The sequence below is a fragment of the Carettochelys insculpta genome, chromosome 2 (genome assembly GCF_033958435.1).
Source record: "Carettochelys insculpta isolate YL-2023 chromosome 2, ASM3395843v1, whole genome shotgun sequence".
Classification (NCBI taxonomy): Eukaryota; Metazoa; Chordata; order Testudines; family Carettochelyidae; genus Carettochelys; species Carettochelys insculpta.
The window spans coordinates 265,945,614-265,967,752 of NC_134138.1; the positions used below are offsets into that span (position 1 = coordinate 265,945,614).

Sequence of the window (22,139 nt, forward strand, 5' to 3'; positions counted from 1 at the left end):
ATGTTCCTTTGGCTGGCTTTTGGTGAGGAATTCCATTTTGTGCTTTTTTTCAATGGCCTTATTCTCTAAACTGGTGAATTCAGTTTTCACGCTAAGCCCCTGAAGCAATGACATCTTTCTCATTAACTCTCTATAGTCTTGATTAACTGTTGCATGGCAGATGTGCAGCAATAGGAAAAGAAATGTAATTGTTTTAACATTTTTCTTGGCAAAGAAACAAGTGCTGGGCAACGTAATTTTAGGTGGAAAAATCTGTTCCTGTTGACGCTGAAGTCACTCGGTTTAATTTAAATTCGTGTCCAGTTACGTGACTTAAAAATTACATTTTGAAAACTTTCATTTTTGTAGGTATATTAACCATTCGTGTGCACCTAACTGCGTGGCTGAGGTGGTGACTTTTGAGAGAGGACACAAGATTATCATCAGCTCCAACAGGAGAATTCAGAAGGGGGAGGAGGTACCTTACTCATTTTCTTGGATTTGGTTGTTCCCGTTATTTTTGTTTTTTTCCAAAATGATTCATGTATATTGTACTATCATTGGCACAGGTGACTTGGAATTACTCAAACCTGGGATGGATCCTGGTGCCCAACATTTCCCATCCCCTTCCTTAATATAAACAATTGAAGTTCCCAGAAAGCTATAGTGTGCTAGCTAGTGTAGCGTGTATAGTTATAGAATGATTGATGCAAAGAAAGATACATGAAGAACCAGACGAGACATTTCATAACCACCCTCTCAACATTTTTCTTCCAGCTTTGCTATGACTATAAATTTGATTTTGAAGATGACCAGCACAAGATCCCATGTCACTGTGGAGCAGTAAACTGCCGAAAATGGATGAACTAGAATGCATTCCTTGCTGTCTTTTGAGGGCTGCTTGTCCCTAAGAAGAAGTGACTTACATTTTGATTTTGTCGACTGAAAATTCTTACCTTCCTGGGGGTGGGTGTGGAATAAAATCACTTCTGGAAGTTTCAGTTTCTATTCACGTGTAAAACAAGCACCAGAAACAAGCCGGCAAAATCCGAAGCTGTTGAACTTCCCAGATCCTTGGAGGTTAAACTGAACTACAGAATGGTCCAGCACTTTTGTTTTTTGAGCTCACTACAGAGAAACTGTTTAATTTGGGCAAAGAACCGATGGCTGACCTGCTGGAGGGCAGGTGGGCCTATATGAATGTAAGACTGAAATCACCAGCGAAAGGGAGAAGTCCAAAGTGCTGGCCACAGCCTTATTTGTAAAGGGGCAGGCCCTCTAATTAAAGAAATTTTTAAATAAAAGTAGACACCACTGAACAAGGAATGTACTGAAATGACTTCCTTAGGGATAGAGCTAAGGGAAAAATAACTTGCACTAAAATACATTTAAAATACTTGATTCCATGAGTCAGTTTATTGTAGTTTTTGATTTCTGTAAAATAAGAGAAACTTTTTGTATTTATTATTGAATAAGTGAATGAAGCTATTTTTTAAAAAAAAAGTTAGAAGAAAGCCAAGCTGCTGCTGTTACCTGCAGAACTAACAAACCCTGTTACTTTGTACAAAAGTGTAAATATTTTGAGAAAAAAATACAGTATAAAAATAGATATTGACCAAATGCTACCAGACTCTGCAGCAGTTCGGGTGCTTATTATAAAATGTCAATAGGGATGTTACAATATGATCTCATGTATTACTAACCATGCCATTACAATTATCATGGAATAACCAAAATCTCAATTTAAAAAGAGGATTTTTTTTAAATGTTTAAAGCTGGCTCAGCTGTGGTCTACAGTACCTTTTTTTTTTTTGTGTGTGTGTGGGTTTTTTGTTTTTTGTTTTTTTTTTAAAGTAAACTTTAAGCCTGGTAGAAGGCATGTATATTACAAATATGACTTTTATAGATGCTTGGGTAAGTTAGACTGATTTTATTTTATTTTATTTGTATTATATTGTTGCATCCCTATTTCTTAAGTCAGGTTTTTTTGTGCTTACAATTTGTGATAACTGTGAATAACTGATAAAACCACCCAAAACAGAGGCTGAACGTTGTTTCTTCTGCAGAAAAAGTAGTCACAATTAGGTGACCGTTCAGCGTACACTAAATCATGTAAACAGAATAGGATCATGTAGTGGAAGCTTAAATCTAATATGATAGCCTTCTTTAAAATTAAAAACCAGGAAAAAATTAGATGTAATTGTGCTTGCAGCTGCAGGACTCTGGCAATAGGGTTTTGGAAGATGTAATTTAAAAATGTGTTTGTATGGATTGTTTTTGTTTACATTTCTTTAAAAAATACTGTTTTGTGTTTGCTTGTAGAAACTTAATCAGCATTTTGAACCAGGTTAGCTTTTTATTTTGTACTTAAAATTCTGGTACTGACACTTCACAGATTAAATATAAAAAATGAAGTTTTTTTGTGTGCACAAATAAAGTGGACTGTAAACTGTTGGTATATTCAGTAATACAGTTCTGAACTTGTAATGTATATGGCATGATGTATTTTTATCTTACAGAATAAATCAATTGTATATATTTTTCTCTTGATAAATAGCTGTATGAAATTGTTTCTTGAATATTTTTCTTCTCTTGTACAATATTCCAACATCCTACCAGTATTTGTCCTACAGTTTTTTTCTGTTCTGTATAATAGTATCTAATGTTGGCAAAAAAGAAAAAAAGAAAAAAAATTTTTGAAGTATACAGAGTGTTATGGGTTTTGGAATTTGTGAAAACAGATTTAGAAGATCAGCATTTACAAATAAAAATATTTTACATCTATAAATGATGTTTTCGTTTTGAAGCCTTTGTTCTCTGTTTATTCTAGTGTCATCTCATCTGTTTCTACCACTGAGCTTCACGACTGTTAGTGGACACAGCTCCAGCATCCCTCTAAGCCCAGCTGCATCCTGAATTGTCTACTGCAAAGCCACGCGCTATACCTGCGACACCTGCAGATCTTGGCATTTGAAGTTCAGGGTACTGAGCTTCAGCTCAAAAGGGCAAAGCATTGCCTCCAACCAGAAGAAAGGAGTCTGCAAGAGATGCCCAGGGAAGAGCCAACCATCCTACACTAGTTAGTGCCTAAGTGGCTACTGCTTCACTTCAAGGCCTCCAGCACCCCTTCCCATAAAGTGTCAGGACGTGAGCCTCTTCATCTTCATTTTACACACACACACAAAGGTTTTCAGGGCCCAACATTTAGTTGCTGAGACGTGGAAGCAAAAAGAATGTGGAGAAGCTTTTTGGTTCACCTCTTCTTCCTCAGTGATACAATGCAGCTTCCTCCGTGCATCCAGCCTTACTGGTCATCAGAGAACCATTACTCCACCCATGTTGTGTCACTAAGCATTTGGGATGAGCCCAATTCCCAGTGGGTGCATAGCAACCAACCAGCCCAGGCTTTTTACCTGGTTCTGGTGAAACATCAGTGTCGCAGAACCCTGGGACATGTGGTCACCTGAACTTGAGCTGTAGTTCCACTGCACTGCTGTGAGCCTCCACAACCAGCTGCTTCTCCCTGCTCTCTTGATGTGTGAGTTACCTCTCTTCTGTTCAGCAGAGCTGCAAAACTGTGTCTCTGGTAACAGCTGAAAAGCAGAAGACAGAAGAGGCCCTTTCTGATGCAGTTTCTCTCCTCAGCATGAAAGCATCCCAGAGGTGCTTCAGACAGCTTTTCCCGTGTCTCAGGAGGCAAGGTGCGTCCTTGCTGCCACAAGCACCAACCCTCTCTCCCCGATTGAGTGGCATCGGACAGGTGTGTAGGACCTCAAATCACACCCAGACCCCCAACCGTGGCTGGCTTGCCCAGGAGCGGGAGGAGTCCCACACAGATGAGAGCCACACTCAGCCTGTTCAGGAGGAGGTCTTACAAATGCCAGAGACACCAGGTCCCAGGCAGGTAAAATGAAGAGCCATCCCTCCCTTCTCCCCCAGCAGCATTTTGTAGGGTTAGTCAGCAAGCGGTGTAAAAAGCAGCATTTGAATCCTTCCTCCTTTGTCCTTCCCACCTTGGTAAAGTGGCTGTGGAGATTATCTGTATGCGGTTGCCTTGCTCTTGCTGTACCCTGGTATGCAGTGTAATGCACATTGTGCCTTTCTGGCTTTCAGCTCAAGGACCTAGGGAAAGGGGCTTCAATTTCAGGCTGCCACGGAATGGAAATTGTCTTTATCTAGTTTTCCACCTGTTAATCTTGGCTTTGCCAGGGACTGACGTGTGGGAAAGGGATCTCCCCTTCCCCACCCCCAAGTAGGCCGGCTTCCCTTGAAAATGCAAGGAGCAATTGAGGCAGTCTGTGACCAGCACGGAAGCAGCTGAGGACTCCATTTCTCACACTGTTGTAGGGAGGTCAGTGAAATCCCTTCCTATGTTCAGAATGATTCCTGATGTTCTCAGTGAAGCCCCAAGTGATACAGGGGCCCTCCGAATGTACTGACGAGGTGCAAGCCAGCCAGAGCTGGGTGCATATGTGTTGTACATGAGTGCTTGTGTCGACATTTCCACACTTCTAGGGGCACCTAGCAAGCCAGGCCCACCTCCAAGGTATTTGTATCAGCACCTCTATTCGACTGCATGCTGCCTCCCTCCTGTAAAAACCCTGTACACACCATCACAGATAAAATCTCTATGAAAACAAAGAAACGTCCTACCTTTTGGGTCCGTAAGGCTGATGCAGCAGCAGCTCCCTAGCAGAAGACAAGCAAAGGACTTTCCTTCCAGAAGATCCAACAGTCGGTGGATTCTCAACCTTTTTCATTCTGAGCCCTGACTCCCTGCCCCCACCCCCACCCCAAACTTCCTATAAAAATTTTCTGGCTCACCCGTGGCACCACAGCCGTTTCTTAGTTAAAAGTCAGGGCTGGCATCAGAGAGCAGTAAGTGGAGCAATTGCTCAGGGCCCCGCACCACAGGGAAACACGTTGCTCCAGTTTCAGCCCCAGGAAGGAGGACTCAGGATTCAGCTTTCGGCCTTCGGTTCTCTGATTTACTTCAGTGGATGCCCTGGAAGCTTTTCTCAGCGCCCGGAGAGCCCTGGTCCCGATGAGACTTCTGCCGTAGTCCATATAATAGTGAGGACACACCATGCAGCAATTTTAAACCTTCAACTGTCATCCCTCAGACCAAATTTTTTCCCTTGTACAGAATGAGGAAAACCAACTAAATGGCAAGCAGCTGGCTTATTGCCGGGTGGGAATCATACCTGGAAGGCAAATTTCCAACAGCTCAGAGTACACATTATTGTGGTTCACTTGGACTGCTCCGTCAGAACACAGATACAGTTGCAGCCACTCAGGTTCAGACCCATCATACATAAAGTCTGGTACCATGTCTATGACCATCGAGGCAGTTGTGTCAGAAGATGGTGCAAGAAACCCTCTATGGTTGTGACGGCACTTAAGGTGGAAGTTTCTCTCTCTTCCCTGTTAGATGCTCATGATGGAAACATGAGCACATTCATCCCTTCCACAACCAGGGAGTAATAAGAGATCAAAACTTTTCTAGCATTGGCAATGGAAATAATGTTCTGGACAGAGTAGAATCTGCTACCTTTCAAGGCAGTTCAGGTAAGGGATGAAGGAAAAATGAAAGGGAGGGCAGAAGTTCTCCTAATCTCCCAATGGCCCAGAAAGCACTTCAGACATGATAGCAAAGGAATCCTTCATAGCAATTGCAGAAAACCCCAGGTCTGCTAGAAGCAGTCTCTCTTTCCTCCAGACACAGCTCACCCACAATTAACACCCGGGTGTGTGAAGAGAAGGTGTCAGCAGCCTTGCCAGTGCTTTTGGGGCTATAGAAAGAACTCTACCAGGAAAAAGAAAAAGCTCTTTGGGACACGGACTGTCTCCATACAGGGGCCAGCACAGTGGACCCTGGTGTCTACAAGCTATTGTGATATGAAAAATGATCATAATGTTCTGGTGATCTTGACTACACTAGAGTTTCTGGGGTATGATGATTGGAATTCTACGGCCAAACACCTCAGGAACAGCTGATAACAGTCCTAGTGGCATTTTTAACTGGCTTGTTTAGGTGTCGTCATTTCCACAGTCCAGATTTAGCATTAATTCCTCCATTACAAAAACATTAATTTTGCTGAGAGAAATGCTTATTCTTTGTAGCACCTTTCTGTTCAAAACTACTTTGTTCTAATCCGCAATACCTCCTTGGAAGCTATGGCATAAAAGGATATGCCTAGAGCTCTAACGATACATTTTACACAGTACGGAGTACATATGCCAGTTATACCTGGCTACTCTCATCCTGTCCATACTGTCAGGGCCAGGAGGCCTCAAAGAAGCCACAGGCAAAATATTTAAAAAAAAAATAATAATTGTGTACTAGTTGGCAGGTCCAGTATCTGGAAAACTGTTTCCTCCCTACAGGGTTCCTAGTGGCATTGTGGGAAGGGAAAGTATCTGAGCCACACAAGACTTTAAGGCTAGGCGGGCTATCATTATTATTTAGTCTGACCTATGGTAACATTGCAGCCGCAGAACCTCACCCACAATTCCTCATAATATCTGGCAGTGGAACATTTGCAAAGTAGGTTTCCATTGCTCTACAGAGACTTCTGTGAGAAAGTAAGTGGTAGTGGATTGGTTGTTAAACAGTTCCTTAAATCACAAAGTTCATTTGGGGGGATGGTGAGATGACTTCTCTCTTTTTGGTGTGTCTGCTCTGATAATAATTAAACTTCTGCTCATCCTTTCCCTCCCTACCTCTGTGATTTGCAGCATGGGACATCTCATCAGTGACAAATGAGGAGGGCAGCTGTGATGAAACTGTTCTTACCTGACAATTTTTGGTTAGCAGTTTCTCAATTAGCCTAGCCTGGTAAATGACCAAAATGCAATTTGTAACAAGCTGAAATGTTTCCTTAAAGAGTGACTTGGACAAATAATTACCATAAGGTTATTTATATATGAGATTCGGTGGTTGTCTTAATGTCAAATTGGTTGCCTGAGTACTTCCACAGCTTTGGAAAGAACGATTCTGGTTGTCTGAGCTGAAAAGCAGGCTCAGCCCTGGACCTTCAAGCATCAACACTGGACGGCCTCCAAATTTAACAGGTGGGGGGCCTTAGTGATGAATGATGAGAGAGACTCAATACAAAATCACCAGGTAAGAAATTTCTCATTCCTTGCACACCAGCTGGAGTGCATTAAGGCTACAGAGGGGTCTGTGAAGGCTGCACTAAGAGCCTGGAACCTGGCAGGTGGTAAACTAAAGGAATTGTGGGATGGAGCTAGAGAAAAAAGTGCTCAAAAAGTTTATAAGCTGAAGATAGAAAAAGGAACAGGTGAGCTACAGTGTAACAAAGTGGAGGATTTGCTGGGTTTGCACTCAGCTTTCCTGGGTGTTACACGTTTTACAAGGGAAGAAGGAGTTTGTTACAGAGCACAGAACTGGGGACTCCAGCCAGTGGCCTGGAAAATGGAGACCCCAATGACTGATGACCAGGAGCCCTAGCTCAGATGGCACAGCTGGTTCTGGATAGTGGAAGGGGAACAGGCTGAGGAGAGAGGACCCCAGTGACCTAATTGGGGGAGCAAAGGACAGAGGAGAGGCAGGGAAGAGAGGAGCCCAAGTAACTCGGATTACCTGGACAAAGATGAAGGATGGGGAGGAGCTGTTGAGACCAGAGATATCAGAAGCTCAGCTGTAAAGAGGGGAACTTCAGGACTGAGCAGAGTAGGGAGAGCCACCTAGATGCCAGGAAGACTTAAAGGCTTTCGGAGTTCCTATGCAGTGTTCATATGCTCAATAAACCCTCCTGTTTTATGCTGGCTGAAGTCACTCCAGTCTAATGACCAGCGTAGTAGTATTCCTTTGGGAGTAGAGGTCCCCAAGGTCCAGAGCAAGTACACTCCCTGAGGAGGTGGCTCTGGGAGAGAGGTGCTGAATGCTCAGAGCAGTGCGGTCCCAGAAAGCAGATTGGCTTAAGCCCTGAGAGAGAGAGAGTGGACCCCAAAGGACTCGCACTGAAGAGGGCTCCCCCAGGCATCGTGCAGGGGCAAGCGTTGGCACAACCTATGAGTCTGTGAGACTTGGTGTCAGCAATAGTCCCCATGCCAAGCACGAGGGGAAGAAGGAAGACGATGTCCCTCCACTGAGGAGTTTGCCATCCAAATGGAGAAGGAAGATACGAAGTAAAACTTGAAGGCCAAAACAAGAGGGAGGACTGACAATTAGGTAGGCCCACAGCAGAATGGCATGATACACTCTAAAGGACTGAGGGGCAACAGGTCAAAACAAGCAACAGGAGGCATCAGCTTGGTTCTTTGGAAACACATGATGCCCCTTAAGTGTAGGGCTGGAATCACTCCCTTGCCACAGGAGCAGAAGGATGTTACTGAGACAGCCTGCCACAGGTTGGAAACCTGTTTTGCAGTGCGTCTGGAAGCTAGCTGTGACAAAGGACAGCCAGCAAGCCTGAAAGCTGAATAATCCCAATACTAGCACTCCCATAAATGGATAAAGAGAGGTTTTCAAGAGGAGCATTGTTTAAAAGTCACTCCCTAATGATGTAACTATAGAAAGCCTGGATTCTATTGAGTCTACTTCAGCACAGCAGAGGTGGAGAAGGATCTTCTTTTGGGGACGCAAGGAGAGTTTCCGTTCAAAGAAAAACTGGGTAAATTCAAGGAGGTTAGATCCATAAAAGGCTATCGGCCAGGGGGTAGGAATTGTGTCCCTGGCCTCTGTTTGTCAGGCTGGAGATGGATGGCAGGAAACAAGTTTCTTGATCTTTGTCTTCAGTCCACCCCCTCTGGGGTACCTGGCACTGGCCACTGTCAGCAGACGGGATGCTGGGCTAGACTGACCTTTGGTCTGACCCAGTAATGGCAATTCTTACGTTCTTATGTTCTCTGCCTGCAGTTACCATGCAGCAAGCCAGTCTGCTTAACTGGAGTGAGGCCCACTGTGCTGGCAGCATCTCAAGTTAAAGGAAGGGGAAGCAGCTGAAGGATGATGTGTTTAAGCGAAGTAGCTGGAAAGTGATAAGGGACAGAAAGGATGATTGTATGGATTCACAAGATGGACTAGGAGTTAGGAGAGCTGGGTTAAATTCCCTTCATCTCCTTGGATACTAACTTCTCTCTGCCTCAGGTCCTCATATGTACATTGGGGTTAGTGTTCTTCATCTGCCCAGTGTATTGAACATATAAGCTCTTTGGGACAGGGCCTCTCATTGCATGTGAGCAGTGCTGGCCCCAATTTCAGCTGGAGCCTCTAGACAAAAGGAAACATGAGAGTGTCATGAAAGGAGAAAAATGTATTCCTCCGTGGCCAAAACTGACTGTAACCGCTCTAAGTGCCCTAGCTCTGACTGAGCTCAGAAGAGGTGATGGCCACACATGTGGAGGATGAACCCCTGGGAAGCAAAGAGGAAAAGACATGATTTTTTCCTTTTTAATGGCTACAGTACAGGACACTTAAGCACTGATGATTTTCCAGCCACGCTTCCTGCATGCAGCCATCAGGTAAGCCTGAGATCCTCCCGATTTAATCAGAGAATGCAATATGCTCATTCCTTCCCCCAATGATCTAGGGCTCTCAAACAATTTAAAAAAACACAGTCACACCTTTAATTTGGGGCCAGGCAAAATACATCCCCCCACAGGCCAGACTTGGCCTGCCAAGCCACCAGATCCAGTCCTCAGGAGCCTCTTATTGACTCCCCACCCAAATGCCCACTTGGCACTCAGAAAAGCCAGCAGCAGAGCCCTGTGGGCATCTGTGAACATGGAGAGCCTGAAGGAGGAGGAGGAGAGTCACCACACCCTGCCCTCAGTAGCTCCCACTGGCTGGTTTCTGGCCAATAGGAGCTTCCTGTTTGCAAGACAAGCCGCATGTGAAGTACCCTCCCCGGGGCACCCAGAGTTCAGCACACATGGCGCTACAGCCGCTCTGAGCACGGAAGGCAGGGACAGCCTGGCTCAGGCACCCCAGCCCCACCCTCACCCAAACCCCTGCCCCTAAGCCCTCTGTACCCCCTCCTGCACCCATACCTCATGCAATTCAATCCTCCTGCATCCCTGCTCCTGCGCCCAGACCACTCTTTAAATGCAAGCAGCCTATTGACTAGTCAGGGGAACGCAGAACAACTTGTCGGAGGGAAGTAGGAAGGAGGAGAAGCTGCAGGGGAGCGTGAAAACTCCCACCCTTCTCCATCTGTCCCTGAAGGGCACAGACACAAGAAGTCAATGGCCACAACTTTAAGAAGCCCAGGAGTTAAGGGCTGAGAGAGTGAGAAGGGGAGAGGGTGATGAGGGGAGAAGGGAGGGTGAGCAGGAATGAATGAGAATAGCAGGAGCAGAGATGGCAAAGAACCTTATTTTTTCCACATGTATTTTAGTTATTTCTGATAGGCAAGAGTTGGGAAAACAGAGCAAGATGGAGAAACTTTTCTAAACCATTTCAGGGAATGCCAAGCTACCGCCAGGCGTAAACAGGCATCGTCCTCTAGCGTGCAGATGAGGTGCTGACTTGCTACTAAACATCCCTCCTGCCTACGCTTTACCAGGGCCCCTTCTGGGACCTAGAGATACTACTGACAATAGTCTCAAGGGCACAAGGTGGTCATGTCCTGATGTGCTCTAGCCATGCTGTTCAAAGAACACAAGCGTCTTTTTCCCATCTTTATAATCTTAAATGTTAGGCACATAACTCTGCTTCCTCACCAGTCACTGCGGTGAAAGTTCAACCTGTACATGCTGTAGTGTCTTCATAAGCATCTTTAAAAAAAAATCTGTTTAAATACAAACAAATGTATCTGAATTATCAGACCCTTTATTTACTTATGCTGGCTTGCACTGGTCTCTTCATCCTGTACTACTGAAGCCAATTCAACAGACCAAACATTACTAGGGATCACTAAAAAACATGAATGCTTTATTTTAAATGCAGATGCCACCATGAGTCTGCAAAATAAAATTTGTAATAGTAACTTTGTTTAAAATACTGAGTGGCAAATGACAACTGGAAATTGAACTATGTAAAATGGGCAAAAATTGTAAATTAACCAAACTAAAATTAAATATTACAAATGACAATTTTCAGAAAGACAAAAGGAAATTAAAAATACTCTCAAAATGAGCTAAAATAATTCAGCCAATAAAACAGACTAAAAATGTAAATTAACATACTACCCACGAAACAGACAGGAAGGAAAATGCCCTTACTGTCTTTTGTCATTTAAAAAGGCTCATGGAGTTAAAATAGTACCACAAGTCAAATTACATTGTTCTAATTATTTACTCTTATTTAAACAATAATTCATTAATCCAAGGAAATACTGATAATTTGCACTCTACAGGTGTCAATAATGTTCAGCTAGCCTGCTGCTACTGCTGTATTCAAATGACCTGACCATCTCCTCCCAACCTTCCCAAATACACAGGGCTACATAGCAGAACATTTAAATAACAGAATCCTTCCAACAGTCCGCATCTTGGATGGCAAATAAAGGCTCCTTCCGTGCCCTCCAAAGCGACTTAGAAACCCACGGCTGAGGAAGTGTCAGACCTCTGCGAATTGCCTCTCTGCTGCTTTCTCACAGGCTCAGCTCTCCAACCGCCATTGCTGAGGAAGGGAGCCATCACAAATAGCCATGGCAACGTATCCTTTATGGCTAAGCGGATCAACAACCTTCATGCACTGTCCCACAGAGACCTGATAGAGTCTGTTGTTCTTCTAGAGAAAAAAATACACAATATATTTATTTTCCCTCAATCAATCTCTCTCTCACTCACACACACACACGAAATACAAATTGGCCTTCAGTCCATCCTTAAACCGAAAATGAGTGAGCCACTCAAAAGCAATATCTTTCAGATGGTCTTCACTACCACCCAGTCTACCCTAAACCTATAACCAAGGCAATGGCCCTGTCCCCTGATCCAATTAATTAACAGTTGTAGTTTAGAGAATGTCTTAATAACTAGGTGTAGAGTTCAGCCCTGTCACAGGGCCTTGGTTAGGCTACAGTGATACTCTGGTTTGACTCATCTTGGACAACGCATGGAACAAGGTCCCACCTCCCCGTGGACGTAACCTTAAACAATACCCAAATCTGGCACTCAGATGCTCATGCACAGCCCCCAGTGACTTTGGTGGGCGTGCACCAGACACCCAGCATTAGCACTAATGTTCAGGAGATAGAGGAGATGAGCTCTTTGCAGCTAGCAGATCCCATCGCATGAGAACAATTTTCAAAGATGCAAGCTGGTGAATGACATATGCAATGCCGACTCCTTCTTGCTTCACCTTCCAACACCTGCACTGACCCTGTTCTGGGGAGATCTGAGGGCAGATCCAGCTGGAATTGGTCAAGCTGTGCCCCTTTTTCATCTTAGAAAAGGCCCGATGCACATGCTATCAATCCATCTGTGCGGGCATTTACCCTCTCCCTTGTGTGATGGGAAGTTCTGCTGATGTTTTACTGCCATTGTTTTAATGCTTACATTAAAGAGCAACAATTTGCTGCTGCCAGTGCATCCAGGCTAGGCTGCAGGGAAGCTTTGTGTTAACCCTGAGGCGAAGCCAGCCTTGATACAGAAGTGAAGGTTGCCTCAGCAGGTGATTTGTGAAGTTGGCCATTTAAAAGCAACATGAGAAACAAATGCAGGTGACAAGTTTAGCTTGCCTGATTGAACATGCATTCCTGCTCTGAGAAGAGACTGTAAAAATAGCACCTTCTTACTCCTCGGATCTACTCCTTGCTCACCGCCAGAGTCAGACTTGTCTATACTACTGACACAAGCTTTTCCTGTTTCTTACACTTGTTAGTCCTGCAGAGCCAACATAGCTGAGAGAGTGACTTGAGTTCTAGACCTCCCCGTGCATCACAGAACTGGTCCATGTGCAGCCTCACTGAAGGGAATGAACCTAATCTGGCCTGACAAATCTTGATTACCACTGATGGTGTATAGAAAGGAAAAGAACTGAGCTTGATTCAGAGTCCAGATTGTGAAGCCTTATCTACCCTGCACACAAGTTATATTGTGACTTGCAGCGGTGCAATTTACCCTATGAAACTGAGGACATTTGATACAGAAGTCACATTCCTGGACTCCAGTGATGTCATTTCCCCCAATAACTTTTCAGGATAGCCCTGCACTGTAAGCAAAGGGATGGGCATGAGGACTCCACATGCAAACCACACACCCCAAATATCCACTGCTGCGACCCTCCAGATCCATGGCATTTCATGAGACGAGGTGGATCTGATGAGCGAGTTTCTGACACATCCAAGCAGAGGAGATTACTTAAAATCAGCTCATGGTCTTCATTATAAACCCATATCTGGAAAACAGAGAGAAAAATGTTATGCATGAAGTGCATGCGGCTGGGAAGAACTCTCCTTGAATGGTTTAAACCCTCAGGTTAGTCGCAGAGCAGGGAGATGACACCTTTCAGAGACAGGTCCTAGTCCTGTCCTGTTAATTTCATCTTTCATCCCATCCTTCCTTGTTCACCTGCTGCGCGATCTCCTCTCATAACTCCAGCTCCTTGTCTTTTCCTCAGTTCTCACCCTTCACTGTCTAACTCAATGAGGGGCAACCTATACTGAGATGAGGGCCCCATGAGTGGCCCTCCTTCATCTCAGTGGGCCCCAAAATTGTCATAGCCAAGATGGTCTCCCAGGGTAGCATAGTTTTGCTAACTGCACTTCTGTACCTCAAATTTGCAGGGTGTGCCAACTGATCCCTAGCAGCACTTTGGGTGCAGAGGGAGCACACACCACTCTCAACCAATGTGTACAGTCAGCACACAGCTCAGGCCATGTGCCATGATCTACCTGCATGTCTGTTTAGTAACACGGGTAAGAAAAAGCCTCTGCACGGAAACCGGAAGAATCTGTCAACCCTGTGCATAGGCAATGGTCGTGTAATGTCTCATGGGTCACACACACAATCCCAATGAGGCTGCATTTGCCCACCACTGATCTAATTCCTTCCAAGAATTCTCCCCTTGGGCAGGCGCACAACCATGGGCTCTCTGTGGCTGGTTTCTTTGAGCCTGCTGCAATCTGGCATTTTTAAAAGTAGGTCTTTTTCCCCTGAAAGATGCCAAATTCTACTGCTCTCAGCCTGTGCAAAATCAGAGGGGCAGCTGGGCTCAGAGAACAAGGCAGAAGCCCCTGGCTGAGAAGCTGCCATCTGCCCTCTCAGATCGCCATGCATTTAACTTCAATGCAAAGTAGTAAGACAATAGCCACTCCAGGCTCTCTGACCCACCGAGTCATGTAAGCAAAAACCTAAATTTGCTTAGTGAAGGAAGACCCATCAGGCATAAGGAAGAGCGGAGGGGATTCTGAAACTACACCAGTCTAGACCACGGGGTGGAAGGCTGGGAAAGCAGTGACAAGTGCCCCATTAGTACAATCGTGGGACTGAAATTACACCATCTAATGTGTTCCAATCAGGCAGTTCAGGACACGGTTAATGCTGATGAGGAGCAGTGTCAGGGACATCCACGGGTGGGAAACCAAATAAAGCAGCATACAATGGGAGTGAGCTCAGCAGTCACGAGTCCCCAGAGTGACCCTGGAGAGTCCCACTAGGCCACTCAGCTTTGGGGTCTGTTGCATCTGCTGAGATGCTTGCAGCCTTTCAGCTCAGGCAGGAGATGGTCTCTGTGGGCAGTGATGTTAATTGTTCTGTGGCCCAGAGGGGCTGAAGCTCCTGCATGCAAACTGATTTAGGGCTGACATTCTTCCGGAACAATCTGGGGCTGTGCTAAGCATTACCGTCCTCTGAGAGCAAATGCTTTGCTCGTGCTGGTTGAGGTGTTTCTTGAGAACAGCGGCTGACTGCTGCAACATGCTGTAGCCCATGTAATCCCCATATCCACTGTGGGATGATTGCTAGGTTTTGTACACAGTGTGCCTTGTGAGCTCGCATTTGAAAAGTCAGAAATTGCTAAGTAGTAGTGCCCTGATAAAACGTGTGTATCCACTATGTGTTTGTTAATGAAACCTGATGAGTCTGGGACACATCCACAGCCTGGCTCCTCAGAAATAACAAAGGCCTTGCCACCTGGCATCCAAATAAAGTCACGTACACAGGCCTGCAACAGCAACGAAGGGTCCTGTGGCACCTTACAGACGAACAGAAAAGTTCTGAGCATGAGCTTTTGTGAGCACAGCCTCAATTCATCAGATGCTGGTCTTGGAAATCTGCAGGGCTGGATGAAGTGAGTCTGTGCTCATAAAAGCTCATGCTCAAAACTTTTCTGTTCGTCTGTAAGGTGCCACAGGACCCTTCGTTGCTGTTACAGATCCAGACTAACATGGCTACCCCTCCGATACTATACACAGGCCTGTGAGCCAGGAATTTACAAGTCACCTGAGGTACATTTTGCATCTCTCACATTCACAGGAGACTGCTTTGGCCACACCTCAGCAGATGGGGTGGAGGGGGCTTAAGGAGAGGAAGTGGCGGGTTTATAGTAGGAGACAATGGCTTCTTCACTTCATTGCTACCACAACAAACTGGCTTGAGTTTGAACAAGGGTAGATTGGTCCAAGGCTGGGAAGAGAATTCAGCCTGTGTTGCTGGCTTCAAATTTCAATTAGCTTGCTCAAGCTTATAAATTAGTGATTTTTTTTATTTCTTTGTGCAATCAATTTTGAGGCTTTATTTCTTACTACAGTGAACTCTTGCTCAACCAGTATTTGCATAACCAGCACTCTCAAATAGCTGGCATAACGCAGAGCGGAGTAGCTCTGGTTGAGTGGGGGGCAGAACAAGGCGAGAGCAGAGGGTCTTGCAAGCAGCACTCACAGGCAGCAGGCTCCTGTGCTCGTACCATCCCCCTCCCCTGGCAGAAGCTACAAGCTACATTGTACTAAGCTGGCAGCAATACAATCTCATTGGTTTAGTTGGCAGTGGCTCTCCTAGAGAGACATTTAGCTGGTAACTGACAAACCTCACATCTTGGCATCCTGTTCCCTAAAGAAACTAAAACCAGACACGCTCAATCTAGCCCCATTAATCATGTAGTTAGCTAACAATTTAACTAGATAACAGGCACTGCCTCTCTCCTCTGAACCCCATGCCTGCTTGCTTCCAGCATGGGCTCTGCAGAAAGCCACCTGCTGTTAAAGGGGAAAGCTGAGTGCTGGGGGGGCCCACTCTGGAGCCAGCCTCAGCTCCCCCCCTGCAGTCCCACCCCCACACTCTCCCCCATCGAGCTCCATCTTGGAGGGTTTCTCAGAGCTGTGGGGCTGGGAGATGGCAGCTTCAGCCTCTTCCTGCCCAGGCCCACGCCCCAGCCCATGACAGTACTACAACCCAGCACAGAACCAGGGAGAAAATTACAGATGGCCGGAGCTGAGGTTTGTGTACAGAGCGTGAGCAATGCCCCACCCTGCTGGGGGGGCAGGGGGAGGGGGGTGTCCCCCTGCTCAGCACTGCCCTGTGTCCAGCCCTGCTGCGTGTGGGGCAGAGGGCAGGCTCCTCCGCGCTCCTGGCCAGGGTGAGTACTACATGCTCTCTTATCCAGAATACTGATTATCCAGCAACTTCCTGGTCCCATGGATGCCGGGTAATGAAGCATTTACTGGAGTAGTTAAAAACCTCTTGCTACAAATGCATTTTTACTCTAACACAGTGAGCTTTGCCTGAGGTATCTGGGGAAGCTGTGCGGGGTAACAGTGGCACATGTGCACTTATGGCTAAAGTGATAGAGCATTCATTTTCCAACCTGTGCTTGGGCCCCTGGGGTTTGAGGCAGCCGCTGGCAGGGGACTGGTAGGTCTCTCCCTGTATACAGTTCATGAGTGGCTGTGCCAGCAGCCAGGTTACTTTGGTGTGCTAATGGCTGTGTGACAGCAAAGCCTGGAGGGGCTGGTTTCACTAGCAGATCAGCCTATGAGAGATTCTGAGCCAGAGGTAAAAGGGTACAGCCCTTCCACAGGCGTGATTGTCTCCTGGTGGCTGCCACAGCCATTTTACCCAGGATGTTTCCATCCTAGAGAATAATGCAGTTTCGCGCCTATAGAGGTGGGGGCATGGTGGTGCTTGGTGTCAGTCCCTGCCTCAATCTATACCAAGAGGGTGGGCAAAAGGGTGTGGTGTTATGGCCACTCCACACCTGGGGAGGCGCAGTAGAAGGTGCTGAAAAGCTGTAGGTGAGGTCACCTGCAGTGCCAGCACAGAGACTGAATCACATGCTCCTTAAACCTAGACCACGGCATTAGCCAGAGACTCAACCTTCTGCCAATGAGTTTTTCACAACACTTACCAATACATACAGAGCGCCCACTACTCTTCCTGTTTCAGGCCTTAGCACTTGTAGATGTAAGGAATGTGCCAGTAGGAACGCAATGCTGCTGAAGACTGGGAGGAATGTGTCTCCCAGAGACCATTTCCATGGGAATGTAAAGGTGTGCATATGTGATATCTTGCAAACAAAGCCTGATGGGTAGCAAGGAAGCAAGAAGATTTTTCTCTATTGTAAACAATCACAATTTATGCTAACACTCAGGGTAAGAACTGTGCAATCTCACCAATGCTCCAAGTTGCGGTGGGGGACATGGCAGTCATCATAGACATGGGTTGTACAGGGCTCCGCTGGTCTAAAGCATTGTAAAGCAGACGAGATGGGGCACTGGTTGAACCAGCTAGCTGAGTGCCTTGGCCCTACAGCTGAAAGCCTGGTTTGACTAGTCCTCCCTGCCTGTTAAAAGACAGAGCTGGATAGTAGTGTTTGTATTTTTCAATAAGACTCTACTCTGGTAGACCCTGGGAGCTGATGTTACAGAGCAGCAGCTGAGGTCACTAAGAACTGAAATCACAAGGTTTTTTTGTCTCTGGCCAAACCCACAGCAGACAGTGTGACCGGCGGCCAGCCCATAGGAAGCGCAGCAGATCCATGGACAGTGCGACCAGCGAGCAGGAGGAACAGCAAGCAGGCGGCTGGTGGCGGGAAGCTGCAGGCAAGTGAACAGCTAGCACCGCCGTGGCACTGTATCTGTGGGCTCTGGGTCCTGGACTGCACCATGGGGGGCGGGGGGGTAAAGACAAAGAGCCCTCAGCAAGACACTTGGTTCTATAAATTATTGGGATGGTACTTTGTTAATGGAGTGTCTCTCCTTTGTTTAGATATATTGCATGTGTCACTGTGTAAACCTGGCTTAGGCTATTGTTATTAAACAAGCTGGTTCTATCTCAGACTCTGTGCTTGCGAGAGGGGACGAACGGCCTTACAGGCACACAGCAGGTGGAGTGAGATTGTCACTGGAGGGGGGCTCGAGCTGGTTGATTGCATCATTGCCAGAAGACCCCTAGGAACTGAAGCCGGACTTTTGGAAGGTACTGACATCCTTTTGCAGCCACAGTAGGAGGAGAACCTCTTAATCCCCCGCCCAGTCCCACCCCGTTTGGTGATATTCGGTAGGATTAGTATGTTCGCTCTCGTATCCCTCTGCCTGGTGTGCCTCTTCATGACGTGTGCTACTGTAGTTCCCTCTGTTTCAGGATGGTCGTGCCTTTCACTCCACTCCACTGCCTGCTCAGCACAGGCCACAGTTACTTATTCTTGTATATTACATCTCAGAGCCAATTCATGTGCTAGTTTGTTGTCAGAGGGGGGCCTTCCTGCTCCCTCACTGGGAATTGCTGGTTCACGCTTATGGAGCACGGCTACTGAGCTGTTCATTTAGCTTCCAGTTGGTTCTGCCCAGTGAAATCCACCTAGGGAGGCTGGCTGAATACATGTGACAGCCGTACAGGTGTCTCCACTGTGCACATTTAGTCTGAGCAGCCTACAGGACTTTGCTGAATTAATTTGTGTTTGAGCTGTTATAAAGCTTCAGAAAATATCCAAATGGGATTCAAAATGTCTAAGTGGGTGTGATGCTGCCAAGCCAGCTTTTGCTTAGGCTGATGGCACAAGCGCTGACAAACTCAGACTGTGTCTATGCTACAAACTAAAATCAACTTTATTAAAATTGATTTTTTGTTCACACTGGGGTTTATAAATTTGAATTTGAGCATCCTCACATGCTCCCCACAAATTCGACTTACTGCTGCCACACATCATCCAGCACTGTATTGTAGGGGCCTATCCCACAGGTCCCTGAGCCCCATAGCATTCTGGGTATTTTCACTGGTGCAGCATGGGGAAAAAATGTCCTGCAAGTGGCTTTGCGTATCTGACATCTTCCTACATTTTGCTTCCCTCATTACTCTGCCATGTTAAACAAATATCCCTTTTTGCAGGCAGAATCTTGCTTGTCTAAGTGATTTGCTTTTCATAAGGGGGGGAAGGGTAGCAAAGCAGTTAGTGCATTCTCCTGCTGACCGCAAAGCTGTGAGTCCAATCCCTGATTGGGCCATTTAGGGACATGGGGCAAATAGATATAAACAAAAATCTGTCTGGGATGGTGATAGTTCCTGCTGTAAGTGCCAGGGGCTGGACTCAATGGACAAAGCATGAAGGAAGTGGATAGGAAGGGTCAGAAAAAAGATTTCAGGCTTCCCAACCAACAGGTTTTTCACAATGGGATGCAAAAGCAATGGAGCTCATGCAGAAGTGGAGGGGCTGAGGACAGAAATGCGTGCTGCAGCTTTGCAATTTGCCCTGAATGGGAGGGCGCTCAGAGCTTTTCTGTGCTACAAACAACCTCAAGAATAAACTGTGACTTAGGGCAGATCTAAACAACAGCTGTGTAAGATTAAGGCTTGGATCTGGATTTAAACCACCTGGCAAAGATGATCCTCAGAACAAGAATGTTCTCTCAAAGGTCAGTACATACAGGCATTACATGGAAAATGTGAATGGCTCATTAAAACAGTTTGGTTCCTTTGGTTGCTCCAAGCCTTACTTGGCTAACTGTGGTAGAGTGAGTACAATGACTTCAATGGCCTTTGGATCTGGAGTTAAACCTCGTGGCAAAGAAGATCCCATAATTTTCTCTCAAAGGCCAAGGCACATGGGTATTACACAGAAAATGCAAATGGCTCACTAAAACAGTTATGGTTCCGTTTCTGGCAAAGGCCAGCCACTAGAGTGACAAAGCTTCTTCCTCCCTGGAGAGAGTATTTCCAATGTTTTTCATCAGGAGGTCTTCCCACTCCACATCATTGATCTGGAATGGATTAACCCATAACACGGACAAGAAATTTGGCCTGAGCCAAAGTCCATTGAAATGAATGGGATTATGGTTCCTTTACTTGCTCCAAGCCTTACTTGGCTAATTGTGGTAATTGTAGAGCTAATACATTGACTTCACTGGCCTTTGCATCAAGCCCTCTCAATTTTTAATGGCACTTCCTATCTGCCAAGGGAGCCATCCCCCTGGTCAGCTGCAAGGCTCCCAAATAGCAGCCAGCCCCGGAATAGCTTAGCCACTGAGGGAGACTCCCACCCCCGGTCAACTGCAAGGCGCCTGAGTAGCTGCCAGCCAGTCCCTGATTATCTTATCTGGCAAGGGAGAGACGCCCCCCCGGTCAGCTGCAAGGCCCCCAAATAGTAGCCAACCCCCAACTATCTTAGCTGCCGAGGGAGACATCCTCCTGGTTGGCAGCAAGGCCCTGGAATAGCTGCCAGCCAGCCCCCAAGCATCTTATCTGTCAAGAGAGCCATCCCCCGGCTGGCTCCAGGACCCTCACCATGCGCAAGCTGCCTGGCAGCATATTCAGCACATCCGTTTACAGGTTCAGGATCAGGCCTGGGGCTGGGCGCAGGACAGTTTCAGACTGTGTGGAGCTGCTGGGGGAGGGAAGTGAGGGGATGTGGGAGGCAGGACAAAATGTAAATGGCTGAAAACAAGTTTCGCAGCCTCTCACACAAGCATGACCCCCCACCACCCTCAGCCTAGCTGCCATGTGGTCCCAAGGGGAGGGCGGGGGTGGGAAAGACAGCTAGCAAAGGTAGACCCAGAACTACAGCCCTCACAACGGCACTACAAGCAAAGAAAGGAGTTTTTCAACCTCTCAGACAAGCACAGCTCTACAGCCATGGGCTTTCTATTGCCTAATTTCTGCACACCTTGGAGCAGTGGAGATGGAAGAGGCCAGAGCCGAGAGCTGTGGGCCACATATGGGACATTTCTGGCGGCTAATGAATTCGATTTAAAGACATGGCACTTCCACACTACCCTTCATTCAGAATGTTAGATTAGACCTGAACGCTACACCCGTCAGGTTCTGATGCTATTATATCAAATAATATATCGATTTTAGTGCTCCACAAATTGAGCTACTGGTATTTATAGTGCAGCCAGGCACTTGGTACAATCAAGCTGAATGGCTTAAATTTGATTTTATCACGTAGTGTAGCTGCAGCTTCAGGGATGGAGATGAGACCAGGTCACCCATATTAGGTTGCACAAATCAGACCGTAGTCATAAGGGATTTAGTGGTTAAATGCTGAGATGCATGTAAATCGCCACATACGTGACTCACACTGGCATTGTTTACTTGCTGTGCTACAAAAAAAAATGTCCCGTTTGCTGTGACATTCAGGCATAGAAAGCAATGTCTCCCCCCCCCCGGCTAATCCAGCTCTATAAACATTAGCTGGCCCATCAAGTCCTATTGCAATACAAAGTCCTGATTAATGATACGCTTGCATCTGGGGTGTGCTTCAGTCAAGGAAGCTCATCCTGTAGATTTACAAGCTGAATGAAGCCCTGGGAAAAACCTTCCACCTTTTTTTTACAGTTTGAAATCTGACAGATTCTAAAAGCCGAGTGCCCCGCCGCTACCTCCTCGATCTGGCCTAAACCATTTTGACAACTAACTACAGCTCTGCCAGCGTGAGCGTGTATATGGTAACGCTTCCTTGTATATGTTTGCTTGCTTTAACCTGCAAATCACTTAATCCTCTTCCCTAATTAAGAGCACTGCCGCGTGAGAGCTGGGGTCCCAACTGACCTGGGGCAAGTGATCAGCGTTCTGTGAGCGGAAGCAACCAGCATGTGGTGCGATTTTGGTGTAAATGACCATTTATCACGAAGTGAAGTTTGTCTGTGTGACAAGATGTGCTGGAGAGCTCAAGGGGGCACTGTGGCAGGCGTTCATGTTTCCTACCAGCTTGGTGCAATCTAACCACAGAACACACTGGGGGTTTGGGGTGTCTGCTCTGTTTCTAACAGCATCTCAGAGCACAGACACTTAGTCATCCACCTCTCTAAACAGCA

At 46.4% G+C, this 22,139-nt stretch overlaps 2 protein-coding genes across 9 annotated transcripts in view; one reads left to right on the forward strand and one right to left on the reverse strand.

Annotated features, from left to right (window-relative positions):
- Nucleotides 1-2,770, forward strand: part of KMT2C (lysine methyltransferase 2C) — a 346,453-nt gene extending 343,683 nt beyond the window's left edge. For all 8 annotated transcript variants that reach the window (XM_074985089.1, XM_074985087.1, XM_074985090.1 and 5 more), the window contains 2 exons: nucleotides 349-457; nucleotides 757-2,770. In XM_074985089.1, coding sequence (XP_074841190.1) covers nucleotides 349-457; nucleotides 757-849 — 202 coding nt within the window. In that variant the 3' untranslated portion in view covers nucleotides 850-2,770. The remainder of the gene's footprint in view (nucleotides 1-348; nucleotides 458-756) is intronic.
- A 7,977-nt stretch (nucleotides 2,771-10,747) lies between these two features.
- GALNT11 (polypeptide N-acetylgalactosaminyltransferase 11) overlaps nucleotides 10,748-22,139 on the reverse strand; it is an 81,484-nt gene continuing 70,092 nt past the window's right edge. Inside the window, exons 11-12 of the mRNA XM_074986315.1 lie at nucleotides 13,154-13,291; nucleotides 10,748-11,680 (exon numbers count right to left, since the gene is read on the reverse strand). Coding sequence (XP_074842416.1) covers nucleotides 11,549-11,680; nucleotides 13,154-13,291 — 270 coding nt within the window. The 3' untranslated portion in view covers nucleotides 10,748-11,548. The remainder of the gene's footprint in view (nucleotides 11,681-13,153; nucleotides 13,292-22,139) is intronic.